The sequence below is a fragment of the Melospiza georgiana genome, chromosome 13, assembly GCF_028018845.1.
Source record: "Melospiza georgiana isolate bMelGeo1 chromosome 13, bMelGeo1.pri, whole genome shotgun sequence".
Lineage (NCBI taxonomy): Eukaryota > Metazoa > Chordata > Aves > Passeriformes > Passerellidae > Melospiza > Melospiza georgiana.
In genome coordinates this window covers 10,084,308-10,099,068 of record NC_080442.1, presented here as the reverse complement: position 1 = coordinate 10,099,068, position 14,761 = coordinate 10,084,308, and the positions used below count along the sequence as shown (strand labels likewise).

General features: G+C 37.8%; 1 protein-coding gene and 1 long non-coding RNA gene across 3 annotated transcripts in view; one reads left to right on the top strand and one right to left on the bottom strand.

Moving 5' to 3' along the window:
- The window catches only part of SLC12A1 (solute carrier family 12 member 1), a 41,098-nt gene extending 29,459 nt beyond the window's left edge, over positions 1-11,639 (bottom strand). Inside the window, exons 1-6 of one of the 2 annotated variants that reach the window (XM_058033252.1) lie at positions 11,229-11,639; positions 6,711-6,845; positions 6,436-6,511; positions 2,317-2,412; positions 835-974; positions 264-374 (exon numbers count right to left, since the gene is read on the bottom strand). In XM_058033252.1, coding sequence (XP_057889235.1) covers positions 264-374; positions 835-974; positions 2,317-2,412; positions 6,436-6,511; positions 6,711-6,845; positions 11,229-11,639 — 969 coding nt within the window. Of the gene's footprint in view, positions 1-263; positions 375-834; positions 975-1,586; positions 1,683-2,316; positions 2,413-6,435; positions 6,512-6,710; positions 6,846-11,228 lie in introns of both variants that reach the window. The other variant, XM_058033253.1, reaches the window with a different exon arrangement.
- On the top strand, positions 293-13,318 carry LOC131088874 (uncharacterized). Its single transcript, XR_009115182.1, has 5 exons — positions 293-442; positions 6,791-6,979; positions 8,687-8,777; positions 11,058-11,100; positions 13,261-13,318. It is a non-coding gene; the product is annotated as an uncharacterized LOC131088874 (long non-coding RNA).
- The last annotated feature ends 1,443 nt before the right edge of the window (positions 13,319-14,761 follow it).

Genomic DNA, 14,761 nt, shown 5'->3' with positions numbered 1-14,761 from the left:
GCCATGAATTATAAAAATGAATATAACCAAGTTGTCTGCAAAACCCAAACTTCCTCTGTGCTTTTAAATGTTTGTTCAAGAAAGAGTTTAGAGTAATTGTACTTTCATTGAATGTAATGATTAAACTGCTATTTAGAAAGATTAAGCATAAACTGAAATTGAGTGCTTTTGAAAATTCCATCTGTTGAATAACTTTCCTCACACACTAATAGTGTACAGCAGGTTAATATACTGCTTGCTTTTATATTCTTTTAAAAGTTTACCTTTGCTTCCCATTCCATGCCAGCAACAGAGATGCCAAGAAGACACACCACAGTGATGGTCCCTATGATTCTGATGTCGTTGAACTCATCTACCATCAGTGTATCACTCTCCTGAAAGTGGTTAGAAATGTTATGAGAACCAGTCTTTCTCTGCCCAGCTGCTGGGACCAAGTAAGAAGGTGAAGTAGAAAGCAGTGAGCTGTCAAAGTTTCAGAGCTTTGTGAGACCAAGCTGGTATGTCATGTTCCAACTGACTTTTTGCAGTTGGCGTTATTTGGCTAATGGGATGTCTGTTCCTATTCTGATTTTGAGATTCTTGTCAAGAAATGTATGAAATATATTCAAAAGGTAGAAATAATGAAGAAGCATTCTGTGGCATATTTAGGCAGACCAGCTTCTTCCCTGGTAAAGATCCCCCTCAAGCCTTAACTAAAACATATCACCACTTACACAAATACATTATGTAAAACAAACACCATCATCACCACACTCCCAAAAAAAAAAAAAAAGAAAAGCCACACAAAACAAAACTGAGCCAATTTAATCATATACATGAAACATCTATATTTACCTTAAGAAGTTCCACAACAGTTTCAGCAAATCCAACTACATACATGGCAACTGCCACTGCATTTGCAAATGCAAAGATAAGGCCGATAGATCCACCAAACTCTGGGCCCAGACTTCTTGAGATAAGATAGTATGCTCCACCTGCAGACAGAAATAATTGTTATTTCAGCACAACTAAACACTCAGATTTTGTGCTTTTTTCCCCTCACATAACTGTTACTGGAAAAATCTGTGCCTTTTCTCTCACAAATATAATCAGTCTTTGCCCTGTGTTAATAGGGGACACTGCAGAAAAGCAATGTGCTTTATACTGGTTCTGCCTTCAGACTTTTCAGTATGCCTTTCTATTCCAGAAGACTTTTTAGTGCATATTAGCATGCAAAACTGGACCTTGTTATAATTTTTCATGATGCATGATATAGTAACATAAAGGAGAGAGAACTTCACTTCTAAAAAGTGAAGTTAACTAACTTTTAACTAAGTTCTAACTTGCATGGGTCTGTCCCAATGTTAACATGGAATGTCACATTTTGTGGTACATTGTTTAAGTTCCTGCATCATAGTGATGCAGTGAATCTTTAATGTTTTTTGCATTAATTCTATATCCATTTCTATTTGCTGTTGATTCACTGGGAGAAATCACTGCAAATATACATTTTTTTTTCTTTGCTTATAACAGTTATCTCAATTCCATTTATTCTTCTAATTCAAATCTGCAGAGAAGATCATATTCATGAGATCATATTCACTTACCTCCTCTTACTACTCCATTAGTGCAAATGGCAGACATGGAGATACCTGTCAATGTTGTTACTGCTACACTCAGAGCAATAACTATGATTCCAAGACCTGAAAGATCCGAAAAAGAAAGTATATGCAAGTGTATTCCAGTACCTGTTCTCCTTTAGGGATGTAGTAAGAACTTTCCATTTTCCACAGGGCTTAGACCAGACCAGTTAAAACTTAAAGGCTCTGAAATGCACCAAAACTTTGTTTCACAAATTACCTGACATGGACTTTTACAGCTGAATTATCTACCTGTCTTCCAAGGAGGGGCTGAAAGGTAAGGAGGGTTATAAAGAAGGCAATAAACTGAAGATATCCACTGATCTGCATCAGTCTTCAAAATGACAGGAAGAGATGTCTCATGCTCTGTTTGTTGAAGTGTCCAACCTGGAATGCTCTGAATAGGAAAGACTGGCTGAAAGGTGAAAGAACTCCATGAAAAGCCAGAACCATCCCTTGCTCAGCAGTTGGCAGGAACATCTGAAATGTACTTTTCAGACTGAACTGAAAGCCGTGCTTTATTAGAAGTGACAGCTGAAACACGCCTGAAATTGTGATGAGAGGTGGCTAGAATTGTTACCTTCCAGTTCCACTAGCTGTGCCCTTTGGTTTATGGTCCCTCTGGTTTGTCTCACACCAAAATAATACATAAATACCTTCTGGGGCTTGAAAGCATTAGTAACCCTAAGATTTTTACCTCCACGGACAAACCCATTAGTTGCTATTGCAGAAGTTGACAACCCAGTAATTGAGGTTACCATCGTGGCCAGAAGAATTATGATTACTCCAAGACCTGTCGGTAATAAGAAGATAAAATATTTTACTCATGTTCCATGTTTCCTACAAATCATTCTTTCTTTAAATTGAATTTTCAGGCCAGAATCACAGCAGTAAACTGAAAAGATGGTTTGTGGACCACTTGCAGCTTGCAGGACATTGTCATGAAGTCTGTGTCACTATAGTAAATTATTCCCATCACTCTTCAAGCAATGATTCTTTCTGATAGGAGTACTCTGTCCAGGAATTCTTATCATTTCCAAAGGATGGAGGAAACAAACAAACAGGCATCCTTTGACATGGATGCTTATATCTACCTTTAACACACATCCTGGCTGTTTAAAATTAAGGGAGAGGCACATGAACTTTTGTGACAATGTTTGTGACAATGCTGTTGTCTTTCATCAGTTAATGAAATGTTGAATCAGAGGAAGAGTGACTGTAGGTTCACAGTTTGTAGCTCAATCTCCCAGTCATAGCAGAACTACTGCCAACACAGGATGAAATCAGTGATGACCTTGGCTAGCTGGATCTTGAAAACCTCATGGATAAAAATCCCACAAAAGATCCTCTTTGGATTACATGTTCTGGGGCTAAACTACCTGCCCAATAAAACGTGTACAAACTGCACCTCCCAAGGAACAATTGCAGCCTTTGCTGTTACATTTCTGGCACTACCTAGAGGAGTTTGTCTCTGTAGTTCCAGATCTCCTTTTTGTTTCAAGTCAGGTGAAGAAATAATATAATGTTTTTCTCTCAACTTTATTGCTTTTATTCTCACTTCTGTCTATGAGAAGGGAGGGAGAAAACCAGGAGAAAAAAGTAAATAATTACAGTTTGGTGCCAAGTGTGGAAACAGTTCTTAGTTTTATCTGAACTTGCTGAGGCTTATGCAATAACTGTCTTGTTTCCATAGGGTACATAGGCATTCACTGTGGAACTGCAAAATATACATTGCTTGTAGCTGTATTTATTGGCCAGGGCTCATCCAAATTGAAACTTAGATCCTGCAATTGACATTGAGCTAGAAGTGCTACAAACTTATTGATTTATCTGCTGTATTTCTACCATCTGACTTACAGATCAGATTCCTGAGCTCTGTTCATGCTGGATGGTTATAGACATCCAGTCCCTGAATTAATGTTCTTTGCTGCTTAAATTACAGCCATGTTATCACAATCCTTTAAGATAGAGCAATGTAATGTGTGAGCTATAAATGATATATAACATAGTGTAGCATATTTAAAGTGATTTGAGCCTCTAATAAATCATGTTTATCTTACTGATTTCTGGGCTCTTACTATAGCTAGTCATGAAAGTGTTTTATGTGCAGGTCTGTATAAAAAATTCCAAATGGTCATTCCTTTTGGTCAGCTACCATTGAGCAGGATGTGCTATGAAGGATATTGTTCAACCTTGCAAATTTTGTGTCTGAGAAGGAGACTGACTTTAAGAGCTGTTAACTCTTAAATTGAGTAAGTTAGACTCATAATTCTTAAAGCAGTTTTAGAATTATTTGCTGTGTGCATCCTAAGGATACTTTTCAAGGGTGTTCTACTGCATTTCACAATTCATATTTTTAACATGTGCGTGATATTGTAGGGTCAGATATTTTGCTAATCTGATAGTAACGTCTTCTTGGGAAGGCTTTAATGATAATTTTTAAAAAAATATTTTAGCATTTAAGAAGAAAAGTGGATAAAATGAAGTGACTCAACCAAAACATCATTGTAATATAACATAACATAATTCTAATATTTGGTGCCAGATTTGCAGGTAGCATAAACTTGGTTTTCCCTGCCTTTGTCTAACCATTCCATGTCCAGGTACAAATACAGATTTCAGAGAGTCCTCAGGTATTAGGTGGAAATAGCAGACTAGTTTTGGACCTGGAATCTTGTCAGAACAATTCTGTCCCTTTTTTTTTTTCCTAACTGATGATAGCCAGAGAACCTTGCAGAATCCTATTTTTTCCCCTGTAAGAGCTTTTGCCCAAGACAGCCTATCAGGGTATGAAAATAATTGGGTTGTCTCTCTTTGGCCCTCTAATGATGGGGATGTAAATGGTGCCCAGATGGTGGTTTAACTGTCTCATTTAATTTCCATGTTAGTAGCAGTACCCGGTGAAATCCCTGAGCCTTGGTGATGATGGGCTTCCATCACTGTTCTCCTTAAGCAGCTTGGCTGGGGACTTAAAGCTTATTGCTTTTAAGGCATTCCAAAAATGCACTGAGAAATTATTCAAATGGAATTTGACATCTCATTTTCAAAAGTAAAAGTAACCCCCTTGCATAACACATGCAATTTAAAAAAGCAACAGCAGAGCAATAAACTGTAAGAAAGAAGAGCCTGCTTATCAATGAGTTAAAGTGGTAAAATTAAAAATGAAAGCAGGAAAGTTGTAACTGATGTTGGTGCAAATTAATGTTAAAATCTGATTAAAGTTTAGATTGAAATCCAGGCATATGGCTCCTAAGTAAGTTGTTCCAAAATGAATTACTCTTGCCCATGGCTATTCTCACACCTCAAAACAAAGTAATACTTCTTGATGATCTCAATAAGTTACTAAACTGCCCTTAAAAACTAATTTTGCATGAAACCCTAGAGCAAAGTCTTGGCAATATTAAGATGCAGAATTTTCATGGCAAGGCATATAGTTATGAGTGCCCTGGGCTGTATGTGCTCATTTGGTATGCATCATAAAATCAGAAAGCACCCTTTTGTCAGGCACAGTGCTGGAGCCAGGCATGGAGCACGGCAGAAGTAGTAAAGTTCTTCCGCTTAGTTCTGGATCTTTTATTGCTGGGTTGTTTTTTCTTTTCCTATTTGTGTCTCTGTAAGTTTGTGATTTTTTTCTTAATAAGTGTTTCATTGTTATTTTTTTATTAAAAGCTCAGTCTTGCTCAAGTGAAACTTCTATGAAGTTACTGCTTTTTATCAGAAATGAGACTTCAACCATGAAAATTTTGGAGAGGTTTCATTTCACTTCCATTGACAAGGGCATAAATGATAGTATAGTCAATCTGATTTTGAGCACTGACTTTTATCCAAGTCCAGCAGAGCTGACACCCCTTAATATAACTGAATATTTCCATTCTGTGATTATCCAAACTGCCTATTTGCTGTCCTGCCTTTGCTGGTTTTTAAAACATCTGGGTGCCAGTCAAAGATCAGAGTCCCATTGCTCTAATTGTATGATCAGGCTCACAGAGGGACACTGCCATGGCAGCTCAGGTTTCTGTGCTTCCCCAGAGCAGTAGCTCTGAAAAGGGAGCTGTAGCACCCAGCTGTGGGACATTGCACCTTGCTGAGCTGCTCTTGCACTGCTGGGAGCTCTTCCCTCTCTCACTGGTTTCACTGAACACTCTGCAGTATACTGGATGGAGGCCTTGGGGCCCAGTCTCCCAGGGAGAGTTTGGATTAATTAAATTGCACAATCATGAAGCAAAGATACAGCACACAATGAAATGTGCTTATTTCATTTATATGAAAGCTGTAGCAGAGTTTTTAAAACTTAGTCTTTCATAGTACACTAGTATCAAGTGCTGTTCTGTAGTTAAAAATAACAAAATCCTGATGAGATGAGACCTCCTTCCAGTTCTGTTTTCATCTTGGCAGAGAAGTGTGAAGAAGTGTTGTTTATAGTATGTAGATGACAAGGTTTGGGTTTCACAGATAAGCAAAGTGTGAACTCTTAAAGGTTAACTCTGTACGCACATATTAGAAATTGGCCCGAGTCATAAAGTTTACATCTGTTACAGGATCTAAATACAAATTTCACTAAAGCTCAGAAATATTCAAATGTGATGATCATATGCATAGTTAACAGATCTATGCCTCTAAGCAGTAATTTGGCTGTGAGTCTGGAAAATTCCAATAGTTTGGAGGATTAATGTCTTTTACCCTGGCAAGCATTTGAAAACATTATTGAGTTCAACATGCAAATGCACATCTCAGATTATATATTAATCATGATCATGTATAGTTTATCCTCTTTATCCCTTTCACTGTTGAAAATTATATTAAATAAGATACATACCAATTCCTGCTTGACCTACAATCCAGGAAAGTCGAATAAAGAGCATCACACCCCAAATATTAAGCATGCATCTTACCTAGGTTTTAAAGAAAAATTCCTGCATTAGTTCAAGGTTGAAAGTAATGTTGAAAACCAGAAGGGTGATAAAGTGCATTTCACCCCAAACATCCCTGAAGTCTGCCTCCCTCTCTTAATTCTTCAATGATTTAAGTGTAACAGAACTGATTTTATTTTAATTTTATTTTTTTTTTTAGAAATGCATGTAAGTTTCTCACCAGCACACCCTTCACCCAGCCGAACTTGACAAATCCTGTTTTGTTTTCTTCTTCTTTGCTGGCTGCTGTGTCATCTCCAGCGCTGCTTTCTCCATTGGCCACTCTCTCCACGGAGCCGGTGCTCACAGCAATGTTCTGAGGGATCACACAGAAAACAAATACATCTCTGGGCCAGGCAGAGGAAGACATGACAGAAAAGAATTCCATAGATCCTGTTTTACAGTCACTGGAGTAGAGAGCAATATTCTGCTCACACCAGGCATCAGCAGGTGGGCTTGCTGACAAGGGGAGGAGATGAAAGAATCTCTTAAGCAGAGTAAATACATTATTACCTGATCTGATACTAACCTGTTTTATTGTAAGCTATTCCACATATATGTTGTGTTGGCATGTTTGTAGATTGTCTAACATAATGAGGGTCGTGTGGTTGACCTTTGCATGCTCTAGCACCAGTGTAGGAATAATGCTAAGTGTATAAATGGGGATAATTGCAAACAGTGAAAAGAGACCTAACTGAGTGCAGCTTGGCTAAGTTCTGTGATGAAATCTATTGTGTTTCCTATTGAATGAAGTACAAACATAACTGCAGCAGCACATGGGTAACATATTCCTGAAAACAATTAGAGAAATGCCAGTGAAATGTAGAAATTGAATAATCTTTTCTGGCTTAGCCACAACTGGTGTTACCATAGTAGATAGGATTAGGAAATGCCATATTTATGGTGCAACAAGAGTGAGGAGCCCAGAATTTTAGATTGTTCATCACATCAATTACAGATATAAATGTGTATTTTATCTCCTCAGCTCTCTTGCCTCAGAATCTTTGATATGTTATCTATATTTCTTTTAGCTTGAATAGGAATTGGTCGTGGTGCTGAGATTTGTACTTATTGTAATTGTCTTTTAATTTAATTTGATTTTTTTATTCAGAGCACCCACTGTTTCTGTGAGAAATTGGCATTAGGTTAGCAATTGCCTGATTTTTGTGCATCTTCCTCAAAGGCCTTCAGGAAGGACCCTGCACGTTGCCATAGTCTGGCAGAGAGTCAGGAGTGGGTACCACTCCTGGTGAGGAATCAAGATGCTTTTAGGCTTTGGTAGGTGATGAAGAGATTTTCAGATTAACTTAGCAGGTCAGGGAGGAAAGATATCTGTGATTCTGTGAAACATGAGATTTTAAATCTTGGTTAACTTTAAGGTTGTTTCTATATTTTGTCCATAAATTTAAAAATAGCCAACACACAAACCCAAAACAGACATAAAGACCAGCTGTATTTGCCTCTTATACAGCTGGTCTTTTAGATGTCTGGAGTTGGCTCTCAAGGAGGGAGGCTCTAGCCAAAATGATATAAGGTTTTAGAATGCCTTTGACACAGTAAATCCCAGACTGTGCTCACAAATGAAAAATAAGTGACTGGATAATATGTTTTGACATGGGCTAAGCTTGGTGTCTATTGCCCTTCTGGCCCAAAGAGTGGGAATACAAGATCTGTTGGAAGCCTGTGACTTTGAGCTCCTTTGAGATACTTAGATAATTTTGACAATTCTTACTCTGAAATAATAATGTCTCTGTTTGCTCAAAATACAGTAAATGATTGAAGTCAATGAAGGAAGATTAGCAGAATAATATGACAGGCTTTTTGCTACAGTGGTTAGAATTTCAAAGACAAAAAATTAAAAGGGCTTGGTCTTTGTACTTGAAACAAGTTGTTTCCTCTGTAGTTTGAATTAATTTGTGCTCTCTATGCCATTATCATAAATTATGGCCTTAAACCTTCCATAAATGCATTTTAAATTGGTGTGCTTTAGTGAATGATTGGTTATTTACCAAGCAGCTGTACCTGTGCTACTCATGCATTAAGGATGTGGAATAAGAGTGACAGAACATTTTGAAAAGCTACTAAAATAAAAAGGTTTCTGCTTTAAAAATCCCCCCAAAAAACCCTAACCCAAACATTTTCCTTTCCTTGTTTCAGAATGGCTTATTCTTCATCTCTCCTGGGGCTAAAGATGATGAGCTCATCAAATCTCCATAACAAGTGTGGAGAATAGCCAAGAGGAAGAAAGGTTAGATTATTTTTTATGTAGGGTAAATATTAAGCCCAAGTAATTATCACCAGCCATCAGCTGTGAAATAGCACTTAGACTATTTTTTAGGGATTTAATTGGCTTAATGTGTGCAAAAACTGACACATCTTGCTAAAAGATGACACACATTTGACTCCAGCAGTGTGGAAACTAGATATTTGAAGTTCCTTTCAGCCTGTCTTACATTCTGACATTTGAAAAATTACATATTAAAAAATGTATTAAATATTAATATTTATCTTCTGATGTTAAGCCCAGCATCAAAGCACAATGGGAATGCTTATGTGATGTTTAGCAATCTGAAGTCAAACATATGCCACTTCTTATCAGAATCTCACAACAGGCTCTGACAGAACAGTTGTCTTCAAAAACTTGAGTTCCAAATCGGGGGCAAGGGGGGTGGGATTGCCTTGGGGTATGGTGTGGTAAACCCAGACTTTAGTGGTTAAGTAAAAAAGGAATAAAGCATCTGCTTCAGGAGTGCACCTTGGGCTATCACTGTGACTCCTGTCCACACTCAGTGTGGCACCCCCTCCCTCCCTGCTGGGGGCTGGAGCCCCATCCAGAGCCTGCACAGCCTGTGCCTCCTGAGAGGAGCTCTGCCTTCCCACACAGCTCAATCTCCCTTCCTACTAAGCTCCTGTTTGGTGACCTCGTGCTTGTTTATTCCTCAGCGAAAGCTCAGCAGACAGAAGTGATTTGTCCAAGGTCACCAAGTGAGATCATGGGACAGGCAGGAATGGGCTCCAGCCATGCTAATGGGGCATCGTTTGTTCCAGAGCTGTGCTTGTGCTCCCAGACCAGGGCCACAACCCACAAAAGGGCACAGCAGGTTGCCAGTGTAACAAAAATCCCATTACCTATGACATTCACCTTCCTGTTTTGAAAGACATAAGATTATCTTTCTGTAAGATGCATACTGGATACTGGAAAAAGTGTGGAAATCTTTAAGTTAGGATATGCTTTTTTCTCTTTTTCTAACAGTCCCAACATGTAAAACAATTTTCTCTTCATTTTACTTTGTGGTGTAATCTGCCTTCTTTTTAATCATCTTTAAGAGGAAGCCTTAAAAAAAACCCTAAAAAATTATCTTTTGTTTAAAATATACAAACTATTGAGAGAAACAACAGTAAAAATCCCAGAATTTTCTGGTTACCATCAAAACTGAAAATCCTTTAATGTGCTGATGTTCAGTACATGTTCATTCAGCATTATGTTCAAAGCCAATATACAATTTTACTCCTATCTGGCCACTACTGAAGTAAATTATTTCTATAAGAGGATATTTCTTCTGAGCATGGAAATGTGTTTAGTCCTTTCAGCAGCAGTTTGTACATCTGCAAATGAGTAGGGATACTAAATTGGTATGTTCCCCTTTTTGTATCCGCTTTGTTTTCATCTTTGGAAATGTTTGTCCTTTTAAGCCATTTTACACAGGTCTATGGACAGCTTAATTTGAGTAAGTCAGGCCAAAACTAGGAAACTGCCCTAATAAGATCCTAAAGAATCAGGTCCTGATTTACTAATGTCTATATTTTCTCTTGATTTCATTACTTTATATTAACCTCCATAGGAAAGAGGAATCGCTAGAGAGCAGAAGTCTGAACAAGATCTGGGCAAGCATTCAAAAACCAGTATTCAGACCTCAAAAGTATGAAGAACTGAGCAGAATGGGGATGAGAGCTTGCTTTTGCTCAATTTTTCTCATTTCACAATTGTCTAACTCAAAAAAAGAGCAGGAGGTTTTGCTGCATATTGACACTTTTAGTCTCAGTTTAACTGTAGCAATGTTATTTCTCCTTCCAGCCCTGCCCTGATAAGTGCATATTAACCTCAAATTTTTTCACTGAATCAGCACCTGAGAAGTGTTGTCTGATATCCCTCAACACCCTTGTTCTTGATTCCTTCTTTCTGTTTGGATTTGTCACAGCAACAAGCAGGTAGTGCTCTGGATATCTGATTCACTGAAATTGCATTTGTTTCACATAATTTTTTTTACAATGCTTATATTGGTTAATGAGTAAAATGGAGGAATCTGTCAAAATTAGTATGCTTTGATGTAAAATTCAAGTTTAGAATAAGTGTGAATTGTGTAGCTTGGTTAAAGTATGAATTGACATTCACCATCTGCCATCCTAACTCTTATGTGAAACAGAAGAGATTTGGTAGATCCATATTTTTAGACAAGATTAAGCTATGTGTTTCTGCTTATCAAGTACATTACAAATACCTTTTAATAAAAATCTTTTCTTTGAGCAGGGTACAGAGCAGAGAACAAACTGCAGCTAGCAAAGGAAATATGGTAAGTAGTTACTTGCACTTCTTCTCTTGGGCAAGGTCCATGAATTTAAGGACTTTCTCTTATTAATAAACAGAATTAACAGTCTGGAAATGGAGTAAAGAAAAATTATATCTTTCCTTTTCACTTACCTTTGCCAGTTGTTCATGAATTTCTAATAAGCTTGGTCTGTTGAGCTTATTCCCACTGACGCTGCCAGTGTTTCTATAATAATCAATTTTGGGAACTGGGTCCATTGTGTTATGGCCAAAAGTTTGTAGATAATACATTTTACTGTGAGTATCATAGGGGTGTAAGCTAGCTTCCGTTTTCTCCCCATTTTGACGGAAATTGTCATATAATTCTCTTTTTCCTGGTCTGTAACTGATTCTTAGTCTGTTGTGTGTTTCATCAGTAAAAGATGTTTCTTCATAATGTGGTGGGTCAGAGCCCACATCCTCTTGGGTTGTTTCATTGTTGTCATGGTCTTCATCAATGATGTTCACTTGAAAGCGGTTTGCGTTTGGATCCAAGAAAACGTTTGGTGCGTTGTTCATTGACATCTTCAGGGGTGCCACAGACTTAGGTCACTGATCCCTGACTCTTCTGTGGCTGCAGCCACACAGTTGCAGATACAGCCAAGTTTTAATGCTGTTGCATATCAGACCTTTGCTTCTCAAATAATGAAGGGCTGGGAATTTTCTCTTGAATCTCTAAGCAGTCTTCCTGATGTTGGCTGCAGGTTTACTGCTATAAAAGATACAAATAAACTATTTCTATTCTCTTGCACGGTTAGATAAGTTTTCCACCACAAGCTCTCACCATGTATCCCTGAGACTGTCATCCTATGAATTGTTGAGTAAAAACATAGTTGAAGCCAACACAGAGCTTGTGGAGATATTCTATCTGTGATGGATGCAGTTGACCCTCTAACCAAACCAGCAGTATTTTGGTACAAGCTGCAGAGGAGGTAAAGGCCTGAGCTGTAAATGGGCCAAGAACACCTCTAGTTTCAATCTGTTTTATGAAAACCCATGAAAGAGCAGGGTGGCATGGTGAGAATCCATGTACACAGGCTTGGAACATGATCATTCTATTAACACATGGATAGTGTGGGGCTCACTCCTCTGCAGCCTGCTCCCCCAATCCCTTCCAGGAGGGTTGCTCCCTGCATGGTGCAAGTGTTAAAATCTGTTTGAGGTACAGGATTTGCATTTGTCCTTGTTGAATGTCATGAGATTCCTGCTGGCCCATTCCTCTGGCCTGTCTAGGTCCCCCTGAGTGGCAGCCCGTGGAGAGGTGAACACACAGCTGTATAATCTGCTTCTCACCTCCCCTTTCCCACACAGTTCTCCTCAATGAAAATACAGAAGCAAACAAAAACTCCAAGAGAAGAAAGGGTATGTATATTTAAGGCCTTTAGTGGTTTAAGTACCTTTGCAGCAATTTAAAGTATGGCTTAGAAAGCTCTGAAATGAGCTATTGAAATGATGGCAATCATTTGTCTTGAAACATATTTCTAAGGAGGTCTATACAATCACATTCTAGGGAATGTGATTGTATAGACCTGTATAATTCAGAAGGAGCCCAGCTTGTTCAAAACCAGAGCATGCTTAGACATTGAAACTTTGAAAGCATTTGTAAAAGCAGAAAGTTTTAGAAACAAAATGTATCTTATAAACAAATATATGACCTGAAAATCTGGATAAATAGGCCCACTGCAGACATTTTTTTAAAGGTCCATATTTTTGCAAGAGGTTGGACTAGATGAACTGGTAAGAATTTTTCAATTTAAATTTCTCAATGACTTGGACCTTTGGCACAGAAAGATGAAATACGACATCAATATTTATAGCTTAGCACCATAAATTTTCTCTAAAATCACATATCCAAATTATAATTTGAAGAGCTGATAATCAGATATCTTCCATCTTCAGTATGAGTTACAGCTAAAGCATATTTTCTTATTTCTTCCATCAGCTATAGGTAATATTCTGCTGTCACCTCTCTGCTAAGACTCCACTTTGTCACTCCTCATATTTGTTAGTTTTCCTGCTTAATGTTGTATAAGCCTCACAGCAACATATTACATTTATTTAGTTTATTTTACTTCTACTGGCTTTGTATTGTTATTGTTATTATTATTATTACACATTTATGATCATAGTATTCTCCTTCCTTCAGCCTTTTAAAGTTGCAAGGAAGTGTTTCATCTTCAGGCATGAAGGAGCAAAGACAAGTCACCGAGATCAGTGAAAATATTTGTTTCCATCTCTGTGACTGAATGAAATTCTGATTCTTTGATGACAATGAAACATTTGCTACCAAGTAAAATGATTCTGTCATTTCATTGTCTTATTACCATATTATTGTTTTGCTAGGAAAAGTAAAATCTCTTACCTTTCTGCTGTTCTTGAAAATAATACTTAGGTTTTCACAATGTGTTTCCAGAGAGCTCTGAACTGTTATTTGTCATTAACTTTGTGTTTAGTTTTCCAGCATTATGCATATATAATGAAGTCTACCTTATTCAGGGTAATTCAACTTACCATGCAGTCCTGTGTTTTTAGGGAAGGACAATCTGCCTCTTTTATTCATGCATATAGTGCGACCCTCTCTTTGAGGCATTGCCGACTCTGCCTTATTGGCCAGATTTTTCTCCTGTTTAATATACTGAGTAGGCCATCCAATCCCTCTCTTTCAAAACATTTCTAGATGGTGCTTTAGAAAGGCATTCTAGCTTGTTAACTTTTAACCAGCAAATGTACCTATCCATTACAATTACTGGGTTTATGGCATTGCGAAATTTCTGAGGGGGCCTGAAAATACTTTTGTTATCTCCATTTCCCTCCCCACTATGCCTGATTCTGCACAGATCATACTCTATCTTTCAGTTCTGCATATATAGTCATGCAGATAACAGGAGTTAGGACAGGATCTGCTCAGTGCTTATGCAGAAGATTCAGTGAAGTCAGTGGGATCATTCTTTTGGGGTCCTCTTGTCCTACATGCAGTTCTAAACCATTTACTCCTGGCACTGTTTAAAGTTTTACTCTGTATGTTCAATAAGCCTTTGAAAAATTATGTTCTCTGTATTGTGTCTGGGAAGGCTGACTTCCTAGTCTTTTTGGAATGAAGAAAAGAGCAGGCAGGAAATTATGAAGCTTTGTGATTAGAAGGGAATTAGATAATTTGCTTCCAGCAATAGATTGGGTCAAGAACAAAAATAATAAGACAATATTGGGGTTCTTTGGATATGTTTGCAGTGTTTTCTGTGTAGTTTAGAGATAACTGAACTATATTTAACCCAGATAGCTTAAGTACCTTCAGCACTCTAACCTGACAGCCCAGAGCTCAGCTGTGCTGATTAGATGTACATAATAAGAATGGCAGTGTCAGGTCTCTGCAGTGGATGATCCTATCCAGCAATAACAGATCACATGAATCATTGTACCGATATCTACCTTGGATTTTATGGCTAAATTAACTAGGATAAATGCAATATACTGAGTCTCTGAGGGTCTGGAATTTTTCTTGTGTATAATCTGAAGCAGTTGAAAGCCCTTACATTCAAAAAATTGTTTATGTTTTGTAATTTAAATGGACCAGTGTAGATTAATATTGGCTGTTCATCTCTTGTATTTTTCAGACAGGAGATTAATGTTCTTCTCTGTACAATCGAGTA